The 25692-nt window shown below is 42.7% G+C and overlaps 1 protein-coding gene across 3 annotated transcripts in view; it reads right to left on the bottom strand.

Annotated features, from left to right (window-relative positions):
* LTK (leukocyte receptor tyrosine kinase) overlaps window positions 1-25692 on the bottom strand; it is a 124808-nt gene that overhangs the window by 57012 nt on the left and 42104 nt on the right. For all 3 annotated transcript variants that reach the window (XM_077322818.1, XM_077322819.1, XM_077322820.1), the window contains 6 exons: window positions 17726-17865; window positions 16333-16470; window positions 15510-15659; window positions 14775-14875; window positions 13356-13522; window positions 7617-7711 (listed from right to left, as the gene is read on the bottom strand). In XM_077322818.1, coding sequence (XP_077178933.1) covers window positions 7617-7711; window positions 13356-13522; window positions 14775-14875; window positions 15510-15659; window positions 16333-16470; window positions 17726-17865 — 791 coding nt within the window. The remainder of the gene's footprint in view (window positions 1-7616; window positions 7712-13355; window positions 13523-14774; window positions 14876-15509; window positions 15660-16332; window positions 16471-17725; window positions 17866-25692) is intronic.

Here is a 25692-nt window from a genome sequence, read left to right as displayed (position 1 = left end):
GAATAATGAGGGGGAGAGGACCGCGCCCTGTGGGACTCCACAAGGAAGTCTGTAGGGGCGCGAGAGCTCATCTCCCACTGCTACCCTCTTGGTCCGGTCCTGGAGAAAGGAGCGTATCCAGCGTAAAGCTGTGCCCCGTATCCCCGTTTCGGCAAGGCGGTGGACTAATAGTTCGTGGTCCACGGTGTCAAAAGCGGCCGACAGGTCCAGAAGAACCAGCACTGCCGACCCGCCTCTATCCAGCTGGCGACGGAGGTCATCCAACAGGGCGACCAACACCGTCTCCACCCCGTGGCCAGGTCGGAAGCCAGACAGATATGGATCGAGTGCCGAAGTTTCTTCCAAGAATACCAGGAGCTGGTCTGCCACGGCCCTTTCAACTACCTTGCCCAGGAATGCCAAATGCGACACCGGGCGGTAGCTGTCTGGGTCCAGCGGGTCCAGCGTGGATCTTTTCAGGAGAGGGTGAACCACTGCCCCCTTCAGCTGCCCAGGGAACTCCCCGGAATCCAGGGAGAGATTGATGATATCCCTGAGCTGGCCTCCTATCCTCTGGCCACCTCCCTTGAGGAGCCAGGATGGACAGGGATCAAGTGGGCAAGTGGTTGCCCTAACCGAACCTAGCAACTAACCGCCCTAACCGAACCTAGCAACTTGTCCACTTGTCCACTGATGTCACTTGACTGAACTTCTCACCATTACTCAGAAATTAATAAAGGGTCAAATTAAAGCACCAGTAGATTTGCCCTCCTGCACCCAACCAACACCACAAATGCTACAATTTTCCCCACCTCAGCCCCTACTAAATTATGGAACTGGAAATTATGGAAATTAGCAAACACTGGCAGGGGCTCATGGGAATTGTAGTCCATGGACATCTGGAGGGCCGCAGTTTGACTACCCCTGCTCTAGCCATTTATTGAGCTCCGGTGATACCACTAATTACTGTCAGAGAAATGAGCCCCAACTAGATATTTCCTGAGCTACTGTGATATAATGGGATGCTCACATGCATTGTAACAATTAAGATGTTAAACTGTTAGCACCAATAGCATAAGAATACAAAGAACTATAATCTGCTGCTAGAAATAAGTACGGGAATCCAAGAAGGGAATACAATCACAGAGTCTATCCTCAGAGGTTGACTGCTCAAATAAAGTGTGTGTAAGGAATAGATAGGGGTTACTTACAAACCAGGGTATCTCCCAGAAGAAGGGTTTTTATACCCTGCTTTTCACTGCCCAAAGGAATCTCAAAGTGGCTTACCATTGCCTTCCCTTCCTCTCCCCACAACAGACACCTTGTGAAGTAGATGGGGCTGAGAGAGCTCTGACAGGACTGCTCTGCTCTAACTGTCAGAAATTCCTGACAGAGCAGTTCCTCAGTGGAACAGGCTTCCTCATTTGGCAGTTTTAAAGCAGAGGCTAGATAAGTCCATAAAATCAGGATTTCTGTCAGATGACTATCTAGCCTCTGCTTTAAAACTGCCAAATGAGGAAGCCTGTTCCACTGAGGAACTGCTCTAACTGTCAGGAATTTCTACTGGATGTTTAGCCAAAAATTCTTTTGAACTAATTTAAATCCATTGGTTCTGGTCTACCTTTCTGGGGCAACAGAAAACAACTTTGCTCCATCTTCTCTATGACATCTCTTCAAGTATTTAGTTATCATATCACCTCTTAGTTGCATTTTCTCCAGGCTAAACAGACCAAGCTCCCTCCGCCTTTTCTCATAAGACCCCTCCCCATCTTCATAGCCCTCCTCTGGACGTGCCCCAGAAGCCGCCGTTCTTAACCACTATACCGTGCTGGGATTTTGTGGTTTCCCTATTGCTATTGCAGCTGCCGTTCAGCAACAATATGGCTTCCATCTGGCAGATTTCCCCACAATTTCCCTGCCCCACCTCCCCATGGCCAACAGAGTTTTTGCTTTTTTTTGTTTTTTAAATGGTAAAGGTAAAGGTATCCCCTGTGCAAGCACCGAGTCATGTCTGACTCTTGGGGTGACGCCCTCTAGCGTTTTCATGGCAGACTCAATACGGGGTGGTTTGCCAGTGCCTTCCCCAGTCATGACCGTTTACCTCCCAGCAGCAAGCTGGGTACTCATTTTACCGACCTCGGAAGGATGGAAGGCTGAGTCAACCTTGAGCCGGCAGCTGGGATCGAACTCCCAGCCTCATGGTCAGAGCTTCAGACAACATGTCTGCTGCCTTGCCGCAAGAGGCTCATTTTTAATTGGTACTAGGATATTATTATGCTTCCCCTTGTAGTTCCCTAGTGGAAGGGCTAGGAATGCAATCTGCTGCAGTTCTAGTTACAGCAGTGTATCAATATAGAGCAAAGCAAGTTTGAGAAAAAGCACAGAAAAACCAGGAAAATTCTTAGACGTGCAGAAATGCACCATAATGCTATGGGGTTTCTCAAGAACAAGTCATGTCAGACCAACCTTATCTCTTTTTCCAAGAAAGTGACTACCTTTCTGGATCAAGGATATGCTGTGGACATAGTTTATCTGGATTTCAGTAAAGCTTTTGATAAGGTTCCGCATTATATTCTTGTTGACAAGCTAGTAAAATGCAGTATGGATCCTAATTCTTTCAGGTGGATCGATAACTGATTGACTGATCGTACCCAAAGGCTACTTGTTAATGGTTCAGTATCCTCTTGGAGAAGAGTGACAAGTGGAGTTCCCCAGAGATCTGTCCTGGGGCCTGTGTTGTTCAACATATTTATAAATGGTTTGGATGAGGATTTAGGGGGCTTACTTATTAAATTTGCAGATTATACTAAACTGGGAGGGGTAGCAAACACAACCAAAGATAGAATCAGAATACAGGATGATCTTGATAGGCTCGAGAAGTAGGCTAAACTGAATAAAATGAACAATAGGGACAAGTGTAAATTTCTGCATTTAGGTAGGAAAAACCAAATGCACCAATATAGGATGGGGGAAACTTGTCTTGGCAGTAGTATGTGTGAAAAGGATTTAGGAGACTTAACATACCATACATTGAACATGAGTCAGTGGCTAAAAAGGCAAATGGTATTTTGGGCTGTATCAAACGGAGTATCGTGTCCAGATCGCAATGGAAGTAAATAGCATTGTATGGTATATAATATCCCATGAAACATCCATTAAAGGCACCCCCCCCCCCAATCTAGGTTGTTGGCAATCCTAACAGCAGTCGGAGGAGTCATGGGTTACACGGCAGCTATAAACTGAAAGATGACATACCGGCTTAGGACATTTTTGAAGTGGAGTTCCTGTTCTACTAACTTTTGAGTACAGCTGCATTTGTTTATAGAAAGCTGATATTGAACTGACAACAAGCACAGAAGGAATTTACCATTAAAATTTTGTACAATTCCATTTTGCTGATTTTTCTGTTTCCAGCAACCATTTCTGCACAAGTACAAACCTCTTCATCGGCGTTTTTAAATGATCAAAGTTTCTAAAACGTTCCACACAACTTTTTGCCTCCTCAGGAATAAATCCAAATGTAATATCCTGCAATACCACATTTTGCAAATTCACTTTTTCTGCAATTCACCCCCTCCCTTGTTTAGATCTGAACTCAGAGTTTTCCAGGGAGGAATACTGATTCAAATTTTGTTTCCTGCAGCCCTTTTGTCTCATCAGTGTTGTGAGTACACCCCTCCCACCCCCTCACGTTGTCCCCTGAGCAATCAGCTAATTTTTTAAAGCATAATGTTGATTGTGTTATTATGCAAATTCTCCCCTCCCCCCCATTTTAATATAGCATCATTATAATGTTTGGACAAAATAGGCAGCAAGGTTTCATGTAGCCTTCTCTGTGCAATTTATCCATTCATAAAATTCCTTTCCTTCTTCTTTTTTTTGGCGGGTAGTGGTGCCACACGTTTGAAGTGTTTCTTCATTCTCTCTCCCTCCCCTCCACTAAAGCTCCTAATGTGTGTGGCTTTAAAAATGTGATGTTATTGCTGGATACGCAAAAAGAAAAGGAGGTTCTGTTGCTGACAAAGTACATGATGACAGATTTAGTGTGCTTCATAATTACTGAATAACAGTGTTATGAATTGGTGTATCCAGTTTGATGATTGCCAGCCATTTTCTTTGTCAGCGACTAAGGAGAAGCAGGGGAGTTTTGACATGGTAGCAACTGTGCTGCTCCCCACAAACCATCCAGCCCATTTTTTTAACACAACTATGCTGTTATAACAGTACTGAAGATGCACATCAAAGAAGAGGTTCTGTCACTGACAAAGTCCACGACAACACATCAGCATGCTTCAGAATTATTTAATTACACTGTTATGAATTGGTGATGAATGTGAATGGAATAGGATTTTGTGGGAATCCTTGCTGGCCATGTCTTGAGCTGATGACTAAGGAGGGGCTGGGGACCTTTGAGATGGTGACAACTGTGCTGTTCCACACAATACATCCAGCCTTTTTTACAGTGTTATGATATTTTAATGCTATTGCACATGCGCAAAAAAAGAGAGGAGCTTCTGTCACCAAGAAAGTACATAACAATATGGCTGCACAAATCCCTCTTAAAAGGAAATAAGGAACACATGGGGAGAGTCGGATCTGAATGCAAGAAGAAATCCACACAAATAAACGCCATTTTCTGAAAGGGGTGCTGCAAAGTTGGAGCGTCAGCTGGGCATTTAACCTGCTGGGAAACAGCGGCAACTACAGAGGTGCACAAAAGGCCTTACAGGGAAAGATTCCATAGCAAGGCCATTGTAACCATCCATGTGCCTTACATCCAAGTATCATTTACAAGATGTTTTCCACCAAATCAACCAGTTTGAGGGAGAATTAGTCCCTGTACAAAGCACTCTCAAATAATTAACTCCCCCCCCCCCCAAGAGCCAGTCCTGGCAGTGATGGGACAGAACAGCAGATGTGTCCCTATCTGGATATTGTAGCACTATAGAAGGGGACAGCAAAGGCTATTTGTTCTGAATGATTTAAAGACTTACACGCTTACTTTATGCTGTGTTGAGAAATTCTTATGTCACATGGAGGAGCAATTATATTGTATCAGCTGTATCAACACTTCACTGCTAATTGTACTAAAAATAACTGGCCTTGTTACGCATGATACTTTGTTTTCAGCTTGCTATGCTTTGTATACATTGTGTTCCCCACCTAACCTTATTTCCAGTTAGATTTAAGTCCGTAGCCATGTTGTTCTGAAGGAGCAGAACAAATTTACAGTGGCACTTTAAAGACCAACAAAGTTCTATTCAAGGTATGAGATTGTTTCCAGTTGTAATATCTGCCAATATTTGATAACCTTTACAAAGATTCTGCCAATATCATGAACATGAACCCTAGACCCCTAAAGCATACATGCTGAGTTATGCTTAGGAGAGGTAAGATGGTTCCCACCCACTTGTGATATTGCTGCATGGCTACAGCCAGATAGAGCTGCCATCTTGGCTTACGCAGCCTTACCTCTACAATCTACCATAAATCCTTGATTCAAAAGCTGTTCACAAGTGCTGGCCCAGTGCTTCTAACATCAGTTAAGACAGTAAATCAGGAGTCTGCTATCAGCAGCTGTTAGCCTGCTGTACAACATTTCCTCAGGATACCCTATGATTTTCAAAGGCAAGTTATGAACGCAGAGTGCAGAAGATGGCAACAAGTGAGGAAACAAGTTCACAGATAAGACTGGATGCAGTGCCAAGGCAAAATTAGAGCAGCCGCTGTGCTGCTCAGTCAACATGTCCTGGCTCAGAATGCTAAACAGAGAATGGGAATCAAAGAGTCAGCAGAACATTACAGTCTTTCCAATCAGGAAGACCATCGGTCGATCAGTCTGTGTTTTGGCATGTTGCTGTACCAGTGTGATTTCATTTGCTGCCCCGGGGTCTGAAAGAACTACATTTCAGGGCCTGCTATGCCTGCTGATCTTTCTACCTCATCCCTTCAAACACAGGGAAGCCAAGTTCCTCTATGACATTCTCGAGGGTGGTGAATTGCACAGCCAGAAGATACAAGGAAATCAGCATCTCCATCTTAACCACAAAGTGAATTGCTCTTTCCTGCTTTATGCGCTTCCTTCTTTCCTCCCTTCCACAAAGCTCTCAATATACTCTCCCTTGCCTGGCTATTATTTGGATCTGTCAGTGACGTCTGAAACTTTTCCTGGCAAAAGAGAGAAGTAATTTTGTTACTGAAAGCAAAGCAGAGCTGCTGGGCTTCTCCCAGAGCTAATTGAATTAGAAGGATGAGCTGATGAATGAAGTAGCTTGTACTCAGAGGCAAAACAATGCCAGCTCACAGGAATCCGGCTCAGACTTATGAACTCAAGTATTTCAAGACACCCGTATATCTTTACTTGCATAGTATGTCAGAGACATACACGTGTCCTGTTTTCTGATACTCTAGCTAGCCTGTATTTAGATTCCATTTTTCCTTATGAGGATGCCTTTAAAAATCTTTGTACATGTGTGCACTACTAAGGAGCCAGAGTCCAGGAGCACCTTTAAGACCAACAAAGATTTAATCAAGGCGTGAGCTTTCGAGTGCAAGCACCCTTCGTCAGACTATGATCTTCTTACATGACAGGGAATATATAGCAAAAATCAGTTATGTTACATCTGTGTCACAACCAGATACAGCCAATGATAATCCTTTGTCAAAACAGCCAATGATTCCCCTAGAATTCAATTTACTTTACAAAGAGAAACCAAAGTGTTACTGGTAGAGAGATCAAAGGCTATCACCTCTCCATATGTTGCTTGCTCCATACAACTGTGAGGCATTCCTCCCAGGAAATTGCTGGTCACTTCCCAAGGCCAGGGAGTCAAACTCAAAATTCCATTACACTGCCGTATCTTACAGTCATATTATCACAAGTAAAATACATAGTGAGGAATATGGATACACAAGTTGAACAAGGTAGTGGTTAGGAGTGCGGACTTCTAATCTGGCATGCCAGGTTCGATTCTGCGCTCCCCCACATGCAGCCAGCTGGGTGACCTTGGGCTCACCACAGCACTGATAAAACTGTTCTGACCGAGCAGTGATATCAGCGCTCTCTCAGCTTCACCCACCTCACAGGGTGTCTGTTGTGGGGAGAGGAATGGGAAGGCGACTGTAAGCCGCTTTGAGCCTCCTTCGGGTAGGGAAAAGTGGCATATAAGAACCAACTCCTCCTCCTCCTCCTCCTCCTCCTCCTCTTCTTCTTCGGATTTCAGCTGCCCTTCTTTTCTGGGAGTTAAACTGTCTCCCCCCCCCAATAATTCAATCTGTCACAGCCCAAACATGGCCTTTTCCAGCTGTGGCATCATGTCCCCTGAATGGTCTCCTCTGGAGTTCAGTATGACTTCCATGTAGGCCTGATTGTCCAGGGCTTTTGATAGTGGGTGAATGAATCACAGCAGTCTCTGTGGTCAGAGAGGGAGCTGCATAGCATTGCTTTTAGCTGATTATTCTTTACACTAGTTTTTTCATTCATAATATACTGCTGGTGACTATTTGTGTGGTAAGCTGTTTTCAGTTACTGTTGGCAGCAAAAAGGAAAGATCCAAGTAGTTTAATACAAATCAGTGAATGAATGAATTGGCACAATATCTACCAAGCTGAAACTCGCGTAATTATAAATAACTTACCATTAGGGAAGCAGCCTAGACCAAAGGTAATGTTGTCCACAGCAATGTCAGCATGTGAATTCCAGCCCCAGGTGGCTAGGAACTGCAGATGAAACCTTCATCACAAGATGTTTGTTTGGAGGAGACATACAAAGAGAGAACAATATATTCAAAATAAAACCAACACATCCAAAGTTGTAGAATGAATCAGATTCTTTCTTTTAGATTATCAAAGTATTCCATGGGGACAAGCAACTGACACAGGAAAACAGAAAAAGAACAAGGTATTTGACTTAAAAACAATCATGTTCCATACACTCTCACATTTATCTGTGTAAAGGAAGAACAGATTGTGAAATTAGGCTGCGGGAAATATATTTGAACAAGTGGGAAACCATAAGGACTGTGGGAGGCATGTCACTTCCCTCTTTCCTATTATTTCCTCTTTCAGTTTCCTAAAAATCCCCATAGACTCTCCTCTATTCCTGCTCCCTTCCCCTCTTTTAGATTGCCAACCACCAGGTGGGGGATGGAGATCTGGAATCACAACTACAGAGATCAGTTCCCTGTTAGGGTTGCCTGTTCTAGGCCAGGAAATTCCTGGAGATCTGGGGTTGAAGCCTTGGGATGATGAGGTTTGGGGAGGGAAGTGATCTGAGCAGGGTATAATGCCATACAGTGGCCAGCTGACATCACTTCAGGGGCTACTCCATGGGCAAAAAGTTGGAAAACCCTGTTCTATGGCACTGTACCTCCTGCCCCAAATCCTCCCAACTTCTGGCTCCACTCCCAAAGTCTCCAGGTACTTCCCAACTAAGAGCTGACAAGCTCAGATGTCTACACTTGTATATAGATACTAGTGGGAAAGCCCACTTTAAAAACAGGCAGGGGCCCTGGCAGCTAAGGGCACTCAGATGGCCTTCTCCACCCTCCACCACTGGTTAGGAGGCTGTCGGGAAGTGGGGCAGAGGAGATGGAGGAGGACAAGGGCAGGGAAGAGCCTCTGATTGACCCTCAGTGGGGCCACATCCAGAACCTTGTCATACAGTGGCCAACCTGTTCCTTTGGAGAGCCAACAAGATGTCAAGATTGATGTAGCATCCTGGCTCTGGGAGGATTAATGCCTCTGAGCGTGGAGCCCCCCTCAGTAGCCACTGATACTCATCCTCCATGAATCTATCTAATCCTCTTTAGTCTTACCCCATAAGGAAGGTATCAGTAGCAAGACAGGCCTACACATCTATGATCATCCTAGGAAAAGGCTTAACATAACACTCTAAGCTGTTAATTTTCTGCCTCCATACATTTCTCCTATGTTGTAATAAAGATGATTAAAATATGCATTACACCTTTGTATACCCTTTATAAGTCTCTTCCCACCTTCTGAGTAGGATAAACATTTATACTATGTCTGACAAGGAGAGCTTTGACTCTCTCTTTGAAAGTTTATACTCTGAAGCTCTAGTTCAGGGATGGCCAAACTGTGGCTCTGCAGATGTCCATGGACTGCAATTACCATGAGCCAACGGGAGCTCATGGTAATTATAGTTCATGGACATCACAGTTATTGTTAAAATACTGTTCTAGCTGGTATGTTGTTGTTATTATTATATTGATTTTGAGAGTGTTCTATGTAAATGTTTCAAAATGTTTTATGTAAACCGCCCAGAGCCGTAGGGAAGGTCGGTATAAAAATCTAAATAAATAGATCTGGAGAGCCAAAGTTTGGCTACCCTTGCTTTAGTTGGGCTCTAAGGTGCTACTGGACTCAATTCTAACTATTCTACTGCAGACTAACACAGCTACCCTCTGAAACTAAGTTGGTCAAGCATCACTATCACTGCTGACAGCAGGCTGATGCCAGATAACAACAGTCTGCTTAATGAAGAGGACCAAAACAGCAGTAATGCAATGAATTCAGACAACTTTGCATTCACGGCTAATTAAGGATAGCTAAAAATAAAACCCTGAAGGTTTTCTTCTTAATGGATATAAACTGAATTGTCCTGATATAGCACCATAAATAGACCTAGATAGCCCTTGCAAGCCTGATCCCATCAGATCTCAGACGCTAAGCAGAGGCTGACCTGGCTAGCACTTAGAAGGACAACCTACAAGGAGTACCAGGGTCATGATGTGGGGGCAGGCAATGACAAAGCACCTACAATCATTTTTTGCCTGGCTGCCAGACTATCTTAGGATCTCCTGGCTATATTACAAACATAGTAAAGGTAAATGTAAAGGTATCCCCTGTGCAAGCACCGGGTCATGTCTGACCTTTGGGGTGACGCCCTCCAGCGTTTTCATGGCAAACTCAATACGGGGTGGTTTGCCAGTGCCTTCCCCAGTCATTACCGCTTACCCCCCCCATTTACCCCCCCCCCCGCAAGCTGGGTACTCATTTTACCAACCTCGGAAGGATGGAAGGCTGAGTCAACCTTGAGCCGGCTGCTGGGATTGAACTCCCAGCCTCATGGGCAGAGCTTCCAGACTGCATTTCTGCTGCCTTACCACTCTGCGCCACAAGAGGCTCATATTACAAACATACTGTATGACAAATAAATACCATAAAGAGATGCTTAAATATGTACTATACATAGAGTACATTAAAAGTACCTGGCACATCAGGACTGCCAGTGCTAGTGAGAACCTACAAAGTGCCCAGTTACATCAGACAAGTGGTCATTCTAGTCCAGCCTCTTGTTTCACACAGTAGCCAACCACTTGTTCTGGAAGTCCAACAAATGGAACAAATAGGCCAAAGCCTTCTCATGATGTAATCTCCCAGCACAGGCATTCAAAGATTTACTGCCCCAGTATGTGAAGAACATTATGGCTAGTAAACATTATTAGGTCTTTCCTCCATGAATCTGTCTATTCTCCTTTTAAAGTAATCTATATTACTATGTCCATTGGCAGTGAAATCCATAACTTAATTATTCATTGAGTTAAGAAACACTTTTTCTTGTCAGTCCTCTTTATTTATTGTATTTTATTTATTAAGTACATTTTTATACTACCCTTCACTCATGGGCCCAGGGCACTTTACAACCTATATAATAAAACATAGTCATAATCCTAAAAACAGCAAATTGCAATTGTTACAATTATTACAATTATAAAATCCTGTGTTTTACTATATATTCCTGGTAATAGTTTGCATTTACTTAGGAATGTATCCCTTCATCCAGAGTAGGGGTGGGGAGATGGTAAAATGCCTGTAAGATACTTTGTTGGTATATGATCTTATTTTACAATATGTAGCAAAGTGTGTGTGTGTGTATGGAACGCTAGTATCTTTGGTGTTCTAGGGGCCTCAACTGTAGGCCTGACAGAACAACTCTTGCAGGCCCTGCGGAACTTTTCTAAGTCCCACAGGGCCTGATCTCACTCAGGAGATTATTCTACCAGGCTGGAACTAGGACTGAAGGCCCTGGCTCTGGTTGAGGCCATCTTTACCTCTCTGGAGCCAGGGATCTTTGGCAGATTTTGTGAGCTGGATTGGGAAGGATCATGGGCCTCCAATGTTTCCTCCAATGTTTCCTCCAAAAGACAGTCTTGTTTACACACAGAAAGCTCTCTAGTTGTTCTGCAACCGCCTGCTCAACTATCTTTCCCAGGTAAGGCAAAAACCCAGTTGGCTGGATTGGTTTTATCCAGCATTGGTCTTTTCAAAAACAGCCTCACCACTGCCTACTTGACTTCTCAGTTGCCAGGGTTAAGTTAATAATGTTCCAGAGTGAGGCCCACACCCTCTCATCTCTGGCATTCACCAGCCAAGAGGGGCATGGTTCCAGGGGACAAGTGGGGGGTTAAAGAGGTGTCAGAACTTTGACATCATCACCTATGGAAAACAGACCTGGAGAACTAGGGCCTCCAGTTCCCTAACTGCATCAATCTTGGTTGGAAAGTCCTGATGGAGTGACAAGATTTTCTCTGCATAGTGCTCACCATTTTCTAGTATTAGGGAAGAGACAGAAAAATGATTTCTATATCCATGCATACTTTTGCCATATGTATCATGATCTCCTTAGATGTCTTTTTTCCTAAAATGAAAAGTCTCAGACGCTTTAGTTTTTCCTCATATGAAAGGACTCCAACCCCTTAACCATCTTAGTTGTCCTTTTCTGCACTTTTCCCAGCATCACAGTATCTGTTTTATGGCAATGGCAACATATTATGATTTATGTAGGGATAGTACAGTGATACCAAAAGCACATCTCCTTAAAGTATTATCCAACTAGAAAACAGCATTAATGTAAATATCCAAAAATCCAGGCTAGACAGAAGCTGGGCCTGGCCAACATTTCATTTGCAAACAAAGCCCTAGTATATAATATACCAGACCTTTATATGAAAATCAACTGTCCATTAATAAAGTTCAGCAGGCCTGAAGACCTAACTAGTAAAAGATTGACGTTCAAGAAGCACCTGTGAAAATGGGAGATATTATACAATGAGTTTTTAATCACATGCTTCAGTGGTTCCCCATAAAAATTTATTGCCAAGACATCACCATTATGTGCATCTTTCAGCCACCAGAATCGGCTTCTCTCCTTTCTCTTTTTGTATCAGGTAGATAAACAGAGTTCTGGCCATTACAGAGTCACATTACAGAATACACAGCTGTGTCCAGGGTCTCCATTTTATTTATTTTATTTCCTTGGACTTCTTTGTTGCCATTCCTGGGGCCACCGGCTCTTCTCAATTTGCTCCCCATACAAACAGTACAGAGTTCAGATTGTGACTGTGGCATATGTGGAGAAAACACTTCAGCACTCGCCCTGGCAATGTTTCTTCAGCCTACAAGGGCCTGGATGGGCACAATTTTGCCCATCAGGGGGTGCCTGTGAGTATAAGTGTGGGCTTCCTCAACAGGCAAAATAGCACCCCCAGGACTGCTTCAGATCAGGACAATGGAGGAAAAGCCTGGAACCATTTATCCATATGTTTCAGAGTTGTTATTTGAATTGGGAACCAAGTGCATGGGAATTGAGAAGAATTTGCATCTCACATATGACTGTTACACGATATGAGTACCCTGGATGCACCCCATGTCTCCATAATGTGTGTCCAGTGGCAGAAGAAGTGCACTTAATCCAATTGTTCTAACTAGAAGGTAATAGGCACCCAGACAAAAGACACTCCACACAGTGTCTGGTCACCAAATTGTTAATCAGTGAATTATAATCATTGTTCAGCCACAAATGAAATCTATTGCAAGAGATCTCAGTGTTCCTTCCAAGATTACAGTAATGCCTTGTTCAGATTTCACATTATGACTCTTAAACAGTTGGATCTTGGAATACTGCATGTGCATTTTCCAAATAGGGCACTCCCTAGGTGCAGTTCCCAAATCGGGCACTCCCTAGGGCCATTTTGGCTTGGGGGAAAAAGTGAGCAAGAAAAGGCAGGAGCCCCTCTTCACACAGAAACCTGCCCAGTGGCTCTTTTAATGCCAATTCTGAGTGTTGAGCCTTAGTTACAAGTCCCTAAGTACTAGTGTGCAGGTAAGTGTCAAGGTCTGAGGATTTTTTAAAATGGGATCAATGAAGCCAACAGCTCTTAAAAGTGAGAGATAGTGGAAGGAAGGAAGTTCACTTTTATTCAAACTACCTTAGCATTGGTATGGGCTTGAACTGGTAAACAGGCCATGTTTACACTGACATGTATCAGATTGTCCTGTTCTGTAAAGCACAAGACACGTTGATGGAGTTTATAATTATTATAATTATATACTGATGATGTTGTTGGTCTTACCGCTTCTGAAGCGCTGGCATTTCTGCAGTTATGAGAAACCAGCGATCAATCCAGCTCCCTTTTCTTTCCCATAGCAGTGATGAAAGCCCAATATCATCAGCTTCTTCTGGAGCAGACAGTGAAATGGTGCCATTGTAGCGACCAAAAATGTACACTGAGAACTGAACCTAACATGGAATGTGACAGAAATAGAGAGACAGAAAGCAGTTGGGAATGAGAACTTTTTCAATGTATGGACCAGATCTGAGAAATACAGTACTCCCTAAAACGGCCACCCCTGCATGGAACGCATAACGTACAGGCTGATTCCTGCAGATTTTCAATGGTAATCTGCATGAAAAATGGAGGTCTACTAAGTGTTCCCATGATCATGCATATCTGATACATTATATTTTCCTTGAGATAAGGGGCATGGGACTATGATATTTGCATGATTTTGTGTGTGTAAACAAGACTGTCTTCTGATCTGAGAAAATAATTTGAAGAGCAATAATTCAACCATGTCAGTAAATAATTTGCTGTTCAGCTTGAAGGCAGCATGGCTCCACAGAACTGGGGACTAAATTAGGAATTCCAGGAGGATGAAAGAGGAGAGAATTCTAGAATTGTGATTATGGCAAGATATTAATTAAATCATAAAAATTATATATATATATATATATATATATATATATATATATATATATACACATACACACACACACACACACACATACATACACATACATACACATACATACATACACACAACACACACACACACACAAAGGTAAAGGTATCCCCTGTGCAAGCACCAGATCATATCTGACCCTTGGGGTGACGCCCTCCAGCGTTTTCTTGGCAGACTCAATACGGGGTGGTTTGCCAGTGCCTTCCCCAGTCATGACCGTTTACCCCCCAGCAAGCTGGGTACTCATTTTACCGACCTCGGAAGGCTATATATATATATATAATTTTTATCCTACCCTTCCCTTATTGGGGCTTTATGCTGGCCTGGTAGAACAGCTCAGTTCGCAGGCCCTCCAAAACTGATTACAGTCATGGACGAGATTTCTTGGGAAGCTGTATTAGGCAGGTCACGAGAGGGCATTCATAGAATACACTTTCTTCCAAATTAAGTAAGCATGTCAGAATCATTCATGGAGTACAACAAAATCGTCTCAAGTCAAAGATAATATTGGACTCCATGTTAATTCTACCCTTAAAAAAGGATTCCTTATGCTATTCTAATTTAATCTTCCCCAATTCTTAAAAGGAAAAGATTCACGTTCAGGCTTCAAGAAAGCTAATGGCCAGGGTTGCTTGAAACAGAAATGGTTACAGCCTGAAGAAGTGGAATGTACTTTTTCTTAGCAACATAGACTGATACACCCCCATGCAGTGAAGATCACCCGCACGTGGATAAGAGGACCAAAGTACCTGGTAGGCTCCGTTGGCCAGACTGGCGGGCAGACTGGCACTATACGCTCTGGCAGCAGCATCTGTGCGATCACTGTCTGCATGCAGGTACAGCAAGTGACCTGAAAAAAGATTTTTCAGCTGGGTTTCTGCAGTGGATCTGGGTTTGCAGTGTGGATATGCTCTGTGGAAATTTTGTCCCAAGACAAACTAAAAGTTGTTGATACAGTGTAACAGTTTCTTAGCCCTCCACTGGTATATTTCACTCCCCCAGTCTCCCACCATTTCTTTCCTCCAGTGCCAATTGGTTTGCGTAAGAAGAAATGCTGAGCCCAGCCACAATTTCTCTCAGGCCTCCAGCTTATTTTATACTTTGGTATGAAATACCACCATTTCAAGTACGACAAAAACTTCAACTTTGAACTTTTAAACCATTGGGATAACTCAAGATCCAGAAAGTATTTCACAGAATTACTCAAAACTTCTTGAAACAATTTTCCAAAAAACTATGGGCTGCTTCACCTATTCAGTGGTGATAGAGGACATGTATGAACCAGACTTGTTCTCCTGCCTTTCAGCTTTCATGCAAGGGTTAGGTGGGTGGAGATGTGTATGCTTCCCCATCCCAGATTATTTGATGTGACCTAGAAGTATTGAGATAGGAGCCACAAGTCACACACTCTCTGTCACTGCTTCATTATAAGAATAGTCCTATATGCCAGGCTGACCAGAAGAATAACAATGGACCACACCTACCTTCTGCAGCATGCAAGACAGAGTCTTCATTCAGATCTTTATGTATCTTTGCAAAGCTCGTAATAGACCAGGAAGAACTCATGTTGCCCTCCAATGTCCAGCCACAGGTACCATCCTCAAAAGAACAATGTGCTCCTTCTGGGAGAATTTCTGTGAAGAAAGGTCAGGGGTGGGGGTGGGGGTGGGGGGATTGAGAATGAACATTATACATTTAACTAGTCTTTCTTTTATTGAGTTTGGCCAGGAGACAAAAGTATGCATGGCCTACACTTCTGCCAAGTGTAGGGTCTCATTTCATCCTGTTCTATATACAGTGCCCTGTGATTTAGTCTTCATTGTGATAACAACGTTTATTTTTACGTAATTATTTATTTTTGTATTTATATTCTACCATCTGTTCTTACGCAAAGTCTCCGAGACGTATTGCAATGAAAACAAGAATTTTAAATACAGTTTCATGAAATCACAGTAACACTGCATCAAAAAAACAGATGAACAGTTGAAAGGTCTTGACTGTGGCAGCCTGTGGTGCAGCTGGCAATGACCTAGCTGAGAAGTAGCTGTGGATACTAGCAAGACGACAAGGGGAGCTAGGACCCAGAACAGAGTGAGACATCGGGTGGCCACTTCTCTGGGAAGGGGGTTCTGTACAGAGGAGGGACTGAAGTCTATGCTGCTCCCACCTAGGCAAGCTGTTGCCCCTTACTGCTTCTGGGGACAAGAAAGGCAGAATAGGGTGAAACATGACACAACTAAGCAAACAAATAGAACAAATAGAAACTCCCTGAGAGATGCGGTTGTGGGGAAACAAATTTACACTCACCACAGATGGATCTGTTACCTTCCTTGATGGAGCAATCGCTATCGAAATCACACACCTGTAGGCGGCTGACGCAGCCTCCGTGTGGGCAAGGGACAATAGAACCTTTGTCATACTCAGAAAGATGAGGTTCATCTTTGTCTATAAAGAAAACAACAGAACCAAGGAAGTCTAATTAAATGCCCTGGTGAGTGCCCCAATATGAGTCCTTTCTTCTTCTTCTTCTTCTCCATGTGACAATGGAATCATCGTGAATGGATCTTCATGATGAAGAGTACATTCTTGTAATCAGCACAAGCAGAACTGAATGCACCTGTACACAAAGGCTCTTGCAGAATTGAAAAAAGCAACCCGAAGAAAACTCCTCACTTTGCAACATGGGTTTGGGGAGCTCAGCAGTCCCCCCAATCTATGAAAACCTCAACAAATAAAGGAATGATGACCAAATAAGGATGAACGAACCCTAACTCAAGGGCTGTCAAGGATGAATCTGCTCTGAAATGTTGCAGGCACAGAACAGAAACCTCTTTTTAAAAAATAGCTGCATGTAGATTTCTTCACTTAAATTTGTATTTAGTACTAGAAGACACACATACATATATTTCCTAGATTGATAACAAATTATTTCAGACTCAGAAGATAAACAAGTAAGACTTAAAAGTTCAGTCTGTGGATAATAAAGAGGTGACCTTTGCAGGTGGTGGATTTACCACTGCTTCATTCCCTTGGGGTGGCCATTGGATTATCAATAAGCAAAATTTATTACCCACTTTTTAAATACTCCCTCATCCTGTCATCATATGTCTTTGTGTCTGCATTCTACATTTCAAAGCCATATTGATAAATCATCTGGTTCAGCTTAAATGCAGAGGCCCTTCCACTTTGATACATTTTGCCCTAAACACTATAAGAATTTAAGAACAGCAAGAATAAATCCATTATTTAGGATATAGTTTTTAAAAATAAAAAAGAGAAAGGACACTGAGAAGGGTAATAAAAGAGAATTATAAAATCTAATAATGTAGACATATATTCAGAAAACCAATGTGCTTTTTAAAATTCTTTGTAAACCTCCATCAAAATTATGTTCCTTGTGCTTACGATTATTGACAATTTAAAATGAAAATGAATTTTGGACTTGATTGAACTTGTACTTAATTTAAACAGTATTCTATATTGATACTGTTACAACATATGGACAAGCTTGCCCTTTTCTCAATTTTAAAAATATGTCTAAAACGTTTTAGTCTCAAGGATATGTTTCTGTAGAAATAATTTTTATATTGCTACATTTTGTTTCGGATGCATCACCAACCCTGAGGTTCTTCTTGCTCTATCATTACACAAAACAAATCTCTGGACTTTGCAGGCTTGAACAGCTACATCAAAGACATACCATGAAAACAGTTTCTGAGCTGCAAAGAACCCAGTGCCAGAAGACCAGAACTCTTTCTTCCACAGCTTGAATACAGCAGGGCGATTTCAAAGGGCTTGTCCATTCGTCCAACTGAACCCACCAGCACTTTCCATTTCATCCTGCAAACAATCAAATGGTTATCATGCTAATCATATTTATAACATATATATATATATAGTTCTTCTGAATGTCCAAAGTGAGTCACATAGCAGTATCTTAATTATTCTTACAACAAATCTGTATGGTAGGTTGGGATTATTATCCCAGCACTGAAGATAGAGAGCTATGGATAATGGCTTACATAAAGCTACCCAATGATGCACCAAGGTAGTCTGCCCTGGGCACACATTAAGGAAGGCCTTTGAAGGGAGCCCTCAAAGCCAGTGCCCCTCTGCTGTCTCACTGAATGTCTTCCTTTGATTTGTAGAATGCAATTCTCACTGCAGCCACATGGGGGCACAGGGAAGTCTGAGCATAGCAGCTCTAGGGTTGGCTAAACTTCCCTTTTCTCCAAGACTCAAGCAAACTTCCTTAACAGATCATAGTGATAGTTCCTACTGTAACTGCAGCCTGCAGGTCATTCATACATACATACATACATACATACATACATACATACATACATACATACATACATACATACATACATACATACATACATAAAGGTAAAGGTATCCCCTGTGCAAGCACTGAGTCATGTCTGACCCTTGGGGTGACGCCCTCCAGCGTTTTCATGGCAGACTCAATACGGGGTGGTTTGCCAGTGCCTTCCCCAGTCATGACCGTTTACCCCCCAGCAGCAAGCTGGGTACTCATTTTACCGACCTCGGAAGGATGGAAGGCTGAGTCAACCTTGAGCCGGCTGCTGGGATTGAACTCCCAGCCTCATGGGCAGAGTTTTCAGACTGCATGTCTGCTGCCTTACCACTCTGCACCACAAGAGGCTCATTACATACATACATACATACATACATACATACATACATACATGTCATTTTCCCCAGTAGCCTAGCCTTTCTTTCTCAGAGGTATACTATTCCTTGTAGAGAGTGGATTGAAATGCTTGCCAGTGCGGGGGGGATGAATAAATTAATTTTGGCTGGTGTAATGTTGTCATAGCAGAGGTGGGACAAGGGACTCGTCCCTTGGTGGACAAGGGACTAGAGGCTCTCTGTTTCCCCCATTGGTGTACACTGGCACAGGGGAGAGGATCAAAACTACACTAGTGTTTATGCACGCAAAACCAGGCATTTTCATGACTGTTGTAAAAGAAAAGTAATCTTAAAGCTAGTTTGAAATGTTGCACTTAAAAGACACAGCAGCTACTATGAGAGGAGAATGCTGTGCATAATCAAAAATTCTACAGTGGCTTTTCCATGGCAAAACCAGCTCCTCATGCAGAAATAAAAAACCACAACATCTTTTGGGGCAGACTTTTTGCAAGGTTTCCTTCCACGCATATTACACCCTGGATTCACCCACAATTCTATGGTCTCCATGTTATGACATCACTTCCAGAATTCACAGGAAGTGACATTGCACACTGGTGTCCCCACATTTCCCTCAAATTTTCCTCTGCCAGCTTTGGAAAAACTGGCAAAGAAATGGGAGACTGCCAGGAGGTTTACAACTACAATGGAAGATCTGACCTCTGTAGTGAAACCTGTAACTTGTTTCTTGTGTGTTGCATCTCCTTGGTTATAAAGCTATCAGCTATTTTATAGCCTAAGGCTCTGAGAGCAGAGTTATTTTTCTTAACAAGAATTTAAGCTGGAAGAATTTTGACTTCTTTAATATAAACAAAATTTAAAATAACTTAAAATGTACAGGTTCAGACATTTCTACCGTAAATTCCAGTTTAAAGTCTTGTTTAAAAAATTACTCTGACTGCTGTGCCAAATTTTAGTTGGCCAGGGAAGTGATTATAAGCAGGTCTGCTCAGAAGTAAGATCCATTTTTACCAGTGGGGTCTACTCCAAGGAAAGTCTTTGGATTGTACCATCAAATATGTCTGTTTTTATACCTGTTTTCTATGTGTCTTCTTTTAGAGTTTAGACTTTTTCAACTGATTGTAGTATCTCCTGATATGGAAACTGCCTTTACAGGTTCATCAACAAATTATATACAGGAAATTCAATGCTGACTGCAAAGTAGTTTTTTTTTTAAGTAAATATTTCCTGAACTGTTAGATACCATTAACATCAAACTCTTCACATTTAAATGTATAACCATTGAGAAAGCAGCAGTATTAACATAAAAACTGATTAGTTAGCAGAACATAGACTGGGAGAGAAAAGCTCCTTTTAATTTCTTTGCTCACTGACAGTTCAAAGAATTCTTAAAGCATAGTGCAGCTCAATTCTTCTTATCAAAAGGTCCCTAAGAAAATTTGTCAACTGCTCCCCACAACTGCTCCCCACAACCCCTTCCCTGCTTTGACAACAACTGTTCCATAGCAAACCTTTTTTTACATTCTTCACACCCACTAAGAAAACAACATGCAAAAGAGCTAGAGATACTTATGATATCCTCAGAAAACATGGTAGGGAAGCCAATCTTTCCATATCTCAGAAGGTATTTGGATGGGAGGCCACCAAGGAAGATTTCACAGAGGAAGGCAATGGCAAACAACTTGCCTCTTCTAACTTGCCTCAAAAAACCCTTGTTGGGGTTGCCTTAAGCCACCTGCTACTTTATGGCCCTCCTCTCTCTCTTTCTGTGTGTGTGAGAGAGAGAGAGAGAGAGAAGAAAGAAGCTGCCTACCTCTTACACCTTATCCTACACCTGTTTGATTGATACAATAGAGCCTCCAGCAATGAACCACCACCTTCCCCCCTGCTGTTGCACATAAATCAAACTTGCCAGCTCTGATTCATCATTAGATCACTTTGTTGTAGTGTACTGTTGCAGCCAGAAACTAATAGCACTGAGTCACTCTCTATTACCACTATGGTAAATTATACCAAGCAGCCTCCAAAATTTAATCATGAGTCCATTGTGACTGGTATAAGCTCTCACCACATTACACAATGTGGGGCCCTAGCAGCCCTTATACATTTGCCCCACACTATGATTCTGTGGCAATTGGGAGTAGACTCTACCCTCTACCTGGTCGAGCATAGGGAAAATGGGAGCCTGTTGCAGTGCTACCAAACCTAGAACTGTATATTCTAATAGAGGATATCTTGGGATACTTAGATTTGGTGACCAGAACTGTGAACAGGCAAGATAGATCTTTCTGCAAATCAGAAAAGGGCCCTAGGTTTGCAGTAAAATGTGAAATGTAAAAAATATATCAACAAAAACAACACTGGACAGCTTTAAGGAAATCTGAAAACAGTCAAAGGAGAGTGTACAGTTTTAAGCAATAGATTCCCACAGTGAACGGTGGACTTTATGGCAGTATACTCTGCTGCGGTTGCTTCCTTTCCAAAGCCTCACCCTCCCAAGGGCCCATCCACAAATCTCCAGGGATTTCCCAGCCTTGATCTAGCAATCCTAACGGAGACTGATCTCTGCAGTTGGGAGATCTGATGTGATCTGGAGATGTCCGGCACCCACTTGGGAGCTGGCAATCCTAGAAGGAGAGAAGGAAGCAGGAAAAGGGAGAGACTGTAGGAGCTTTCAGGAAAGGGAAAGAGGAAACAGTGGGAGAGGGAGAAGTGAGATGCCTCCCACAAGTCTGGGCGGGTTCCCATGTGTATGTTTCCTAAAACTCAAGGGATTAGGCACAGGGTCTCATGCAAGCCTTGTCAGCATGCTGATTAGTACTGAGTAAACTAACTCTACAGAGGAAAACAAAATATGGCAATGATTGCTTTGCTGAATAATCCCTGAGCATGTGCAAAGTGCAGTAAAAACCTACTAGTCAGACCTGTCAAAAACAAAAAATAGGAAATTTATTCTAATGAGAAAAGAAAATACAGAAATGGAGACTGGAATGGGGAGTGTTGGTTTAGAAATGAAGCTCAAAAGAAAAGATTAAACACGTAAAGCTAGTATTCTCTTTGGTTTACTGTTTGCTTTCATCAGGGTCTTTCTCTCTTTTCCTGGGGTCCTGATCCTTGGATCTGGGGCACATGATGGAACTGGCGCATTCGTGAAGAACACAGTCAATACTATCGCTGAGTATCTCTTGGGCTTTTCATAATATTTAGAAATATTGTGTTTAGGTTATGTTATGGTGTGTTGTTGTGTGGGGTCCTATTGTTCCACAGAATCACACCTGAATCACTGAGCATCTAGGTAGGAAGGCCTCTTGCTTAAACTTATTCCAGGAAGGGACAATCATGATTGATAGCTGCCTATTCCATAGGACCAGCCTATCTGCAGCACCCCACTGTGACCCCAAGCCACATGGCCACCTCACTAGATTTCATAGTCCCAGGCCAATCCAGTACAGGTGGCATGGAGGCATATACAAAGACAAGGAAAGTGGTTAAGAGCAGCAGCCTCATTCATCCTAAATAACCCAAATTCAGTGCACTTTGGTACTGGATTTGGTGTAGTGGTTAACATTGGCAGCTTCTAATCTGGTGAGCTGGGTTTGATTTCTCGCTCTTCCACATGCAGCCAGCTGGGTGCCCTTGGGCTAGTCACAGTTCTCTTAGGACTGTTCTCACAGAGCAGTTCTTCCAGAGTTCTCTCAGCCCCACTTACCTCACAGGGAAAGGAAGTAGTGGGGAGAGGAAGTGAAAGGTAAGCCACTTTGCGACTCCTCTGGGTAGTGAAAAGCAAAGTATAACAACAACAGCTCAAACAGAAATTCATCCGGAATGTAAACAAATTAGTAGCTTTATACCTTCAAAAATAAATGTGTGAACTCTCTATTGGCATGATGGCTCTTTGCTCAGGTATTTCCTCATGCAGCTGGATTTTGGCAACCCTCTGCTTCCACAGTTAACTGCAGCAGTGTCTCCCCATGCCATAAATAAGCCCCCTTCTACGCTCAGAGCCAATTTAATTTCCTTAATGGAACCCAGAACAAAGCCCTTTGTGCACACTGCAGAAGATGGATTGGCACAGCAAGAATTCAGATAAGCTCAGCCTGGCAATAGCTTTACTATTGATTTTGTGTCATGAAAACACAACTTACTATAAGCTGGCTAATATTGCTCTACTTCTAAATACAGATATTAAAGCAGTTGTGTGGGCCTCAACAGGTTTCTGGGCGATATGCAGCTCAAGAAAACCAGTTGGGAGAAGCACACAAAGTCAAATTGGATGCAAGAGATGAATAGGGTGGTACAGCAGGGCTACTGCAGGGCAGCAACAAGTCTGCATCCAGAAGGGGGATGTGATGTAAGCAGTTCTGCAAGTGGCACAAGAGGTTCCAAGACATACTGTGAGAAGGCATCTGGCCATTTCTACTGTTCTTCACAAGTTTTCAGAACAACAGCCCTGCGTGGTTTCCTATTTTGGAGAGAGAAAACAGGAAGACTTTGTCTTTTCCAACAAAGACAACTCCTGAATTGGAAAGAAGATATGAAAGAAAAACAATCCTTTGCAACAAGTAAGAGGCTGAAACTTTGGCCTGAACTAGATGACAAGCCATTACCAGGTGTCGTTTCCTAAGCAGGTTCAAGCAAGATCAGCTGATAGAAACTTTCCCAGGATTGCTCCTTCTTATATTTTACAAGACCCTCTAGGGAATCATAGAATCACAGAGTTGGAAGGGACCTCCAGGGCCATCTAGTCCTACCCCCTGCACAATGCTTGCCATTAGATATATGAGAGAATAATGGAATACAGACAGTGGACACCTCTAGCTTTCTTCTCTACAAAACAAACTGAAGGACCACTTGAACAAAGTCTGAGCCCAGTGGCACCTTTAAAATCAACAAAGATTTATTCAAGATATCAGCTCTCATGCATTTGTACACTTCTTTGGATCTAAGGGACCACTCCAAAATTGCATTGTTATGCACCTGAAAGGTAGGACCTGCCTACAAATGCCTTTATGGGTTTTGCTTTCTAATGACAGGGAATAGCCTGTAACAAATACACCAATTTGAAATAGTATTCGATGTATTAAATTTCTCTGGTGTTCTGTGTCCAGTACCCTGGATTCAAACTCTCATCTTGAGGATTACTGGCTACTGTCACTGAGCACGCCACCACCAAACTCCGATGAAATTTTGCAATCGAAACCTCTGTAAACTCTGCCCCTAATAAATCATTCCAATCATGCCTTTTGGAAATGCACTCGGGGGTGCAAAATAGCTGTGCTTTCTCCCTATATATACATGTACAGTCATATCCACATGACCCCCTTGACTCTTAAGAACTGACAGATAAATCTCATTGATTGTCAGTTGTAGATTACTGTGTAAATCTCTCTCTCCTAGCCTCTGGGAATTACAACTCATCCCCAGACAACAGAAATTGGTTCCCTTGGGGAAAATGGCTGCTAGGAAGGATTTGGCATTATACCATGCTGAAGTCCCTGCCCTCTCTGGGATAAACTCCCAAATCAGCCCTATGTTAATGTCATCACTTAACCATTTGGATGTAGATGCAAGCTACAGTTTAATGCCAAGCAGCATATAATGCCAAGCAGCATTTTGGCAAAATGTCTGAACCAACTCTTTGTCAGATTTATTACATTATCTGTGTACCTCAGAGAAGAACTTCTGCCTCTGGAGAAAATTCAGTTTTAGATGTAAGGCTAAACTTAAACTTCACTTATTGTCTGGACTTGGTAGGATTCAGTTGTTTCATCTGCATTGTGGTTGCTAGTTGAAAACAGAAAGTGATCATAAGGAGAATCAAAAGGATCCTAAAGGGCCAAGCCCTTCCCCTGAGAACTCTTATCATGGGCATGCACCTGATAGGCACAGAGGCCACCACAATCTGGAGGATCTGCTTCATAAACATTTCCAGATTAACTCGCTTTTTGGTGTAAATCAGGCCACAGCCATTTATTCTGTTACTCTCCAAAAGGGTTGGCCTGACCCCTCAGCCATTCGGCTGCTCAGCCCAAAGGTCCTTGGACGATACGGGACCCGCTGGATCCCAGCCAGGAGAGCAGGTCCGACCGTGTCTGGAATCCCTCACTGGGAAGCAAACCCTCTTGAGGCCCACCAGGCATCCACCTCACTTTTGTGCCTTGTGGGTCGCTCGGCTACAAGCCCCTGGCTACTCAGCCAGGTAGGCTGTCCCCGATTTCAGCCGGTCTCTGTAATGACACCCCCAACCCCAGGGAGTCAAGTACGCAGACTGAACCCCCTGACAACAGGCTCTTACCGTGCTGTCTACGACTGCAACAATTAACACACACAACCTCGCCAGTACCATACATGGGAGGGACGGAAACCACTCGGCTGCTCGGGGACAAAGAGGGGAGGGGCACGCATGCAGCGCCTAATATGGCGGCCATGGTAAGTGCCTGGCCACTAATTGTTTAGAAGTCATGCACAGATTTTAAAACTTGGTGTACATATAAAGTTTTATTGGTTCAAGCTGATGAGAATTGTAAAATTAGATATGATTTGAAATCTTTGGAAATGTTAAGGAATGAAGGCATATTGAATGATTGATGGCTCTATGCCCAGAGGATCAGTTTGTTAGAGGTAAGAAAGAATTTGAAATTGAACCTAATTTGATGACCTTAATGTCTCAGCTTTCAGATAACAAAGATCATCTGATAAGCAGAATTTACGAAGAATGTTTAAAGTTAGATACTGAAAAGGATATTATTAAAGAATTTATGAATAGCTGGGCTAGGAATGTTGGCCATAATATCCAACTGGAGGACTGGCAACATACTTGGGTGAAAGGTTTAAAGTTTTCTACCAGTTATGACATGAAAAAAAAACTTTTATAAAATGCATTACAGATGGTATTTAATGTCCTCTAAAATTTCTAAAATTAAAAATGTAAAAGATGATAAATATTGGAACTGTAATAAAGAATTGGGTACATTTTTTCATCAGTGGTGGTTGTGA

The sequence above is a fragment of the Paroedura picta genome, chromosome 2, assembly GCF_049243985.1.
Source record: "Paroedura picta isolate Pp20150507F chromosome 2, Ppicta_v3.0, whole genome shotgun sequence".
NCBI lineage: Eukaryota > Metazoa > Chordata > Lepidosauria > Squamata > Gekkonidae > Paroedura > Paroedura picta.
Note: the sequence above shows the minus strand (reverse complement) of the source record. Positions and strands in the feature narration are given on the sequence as shown.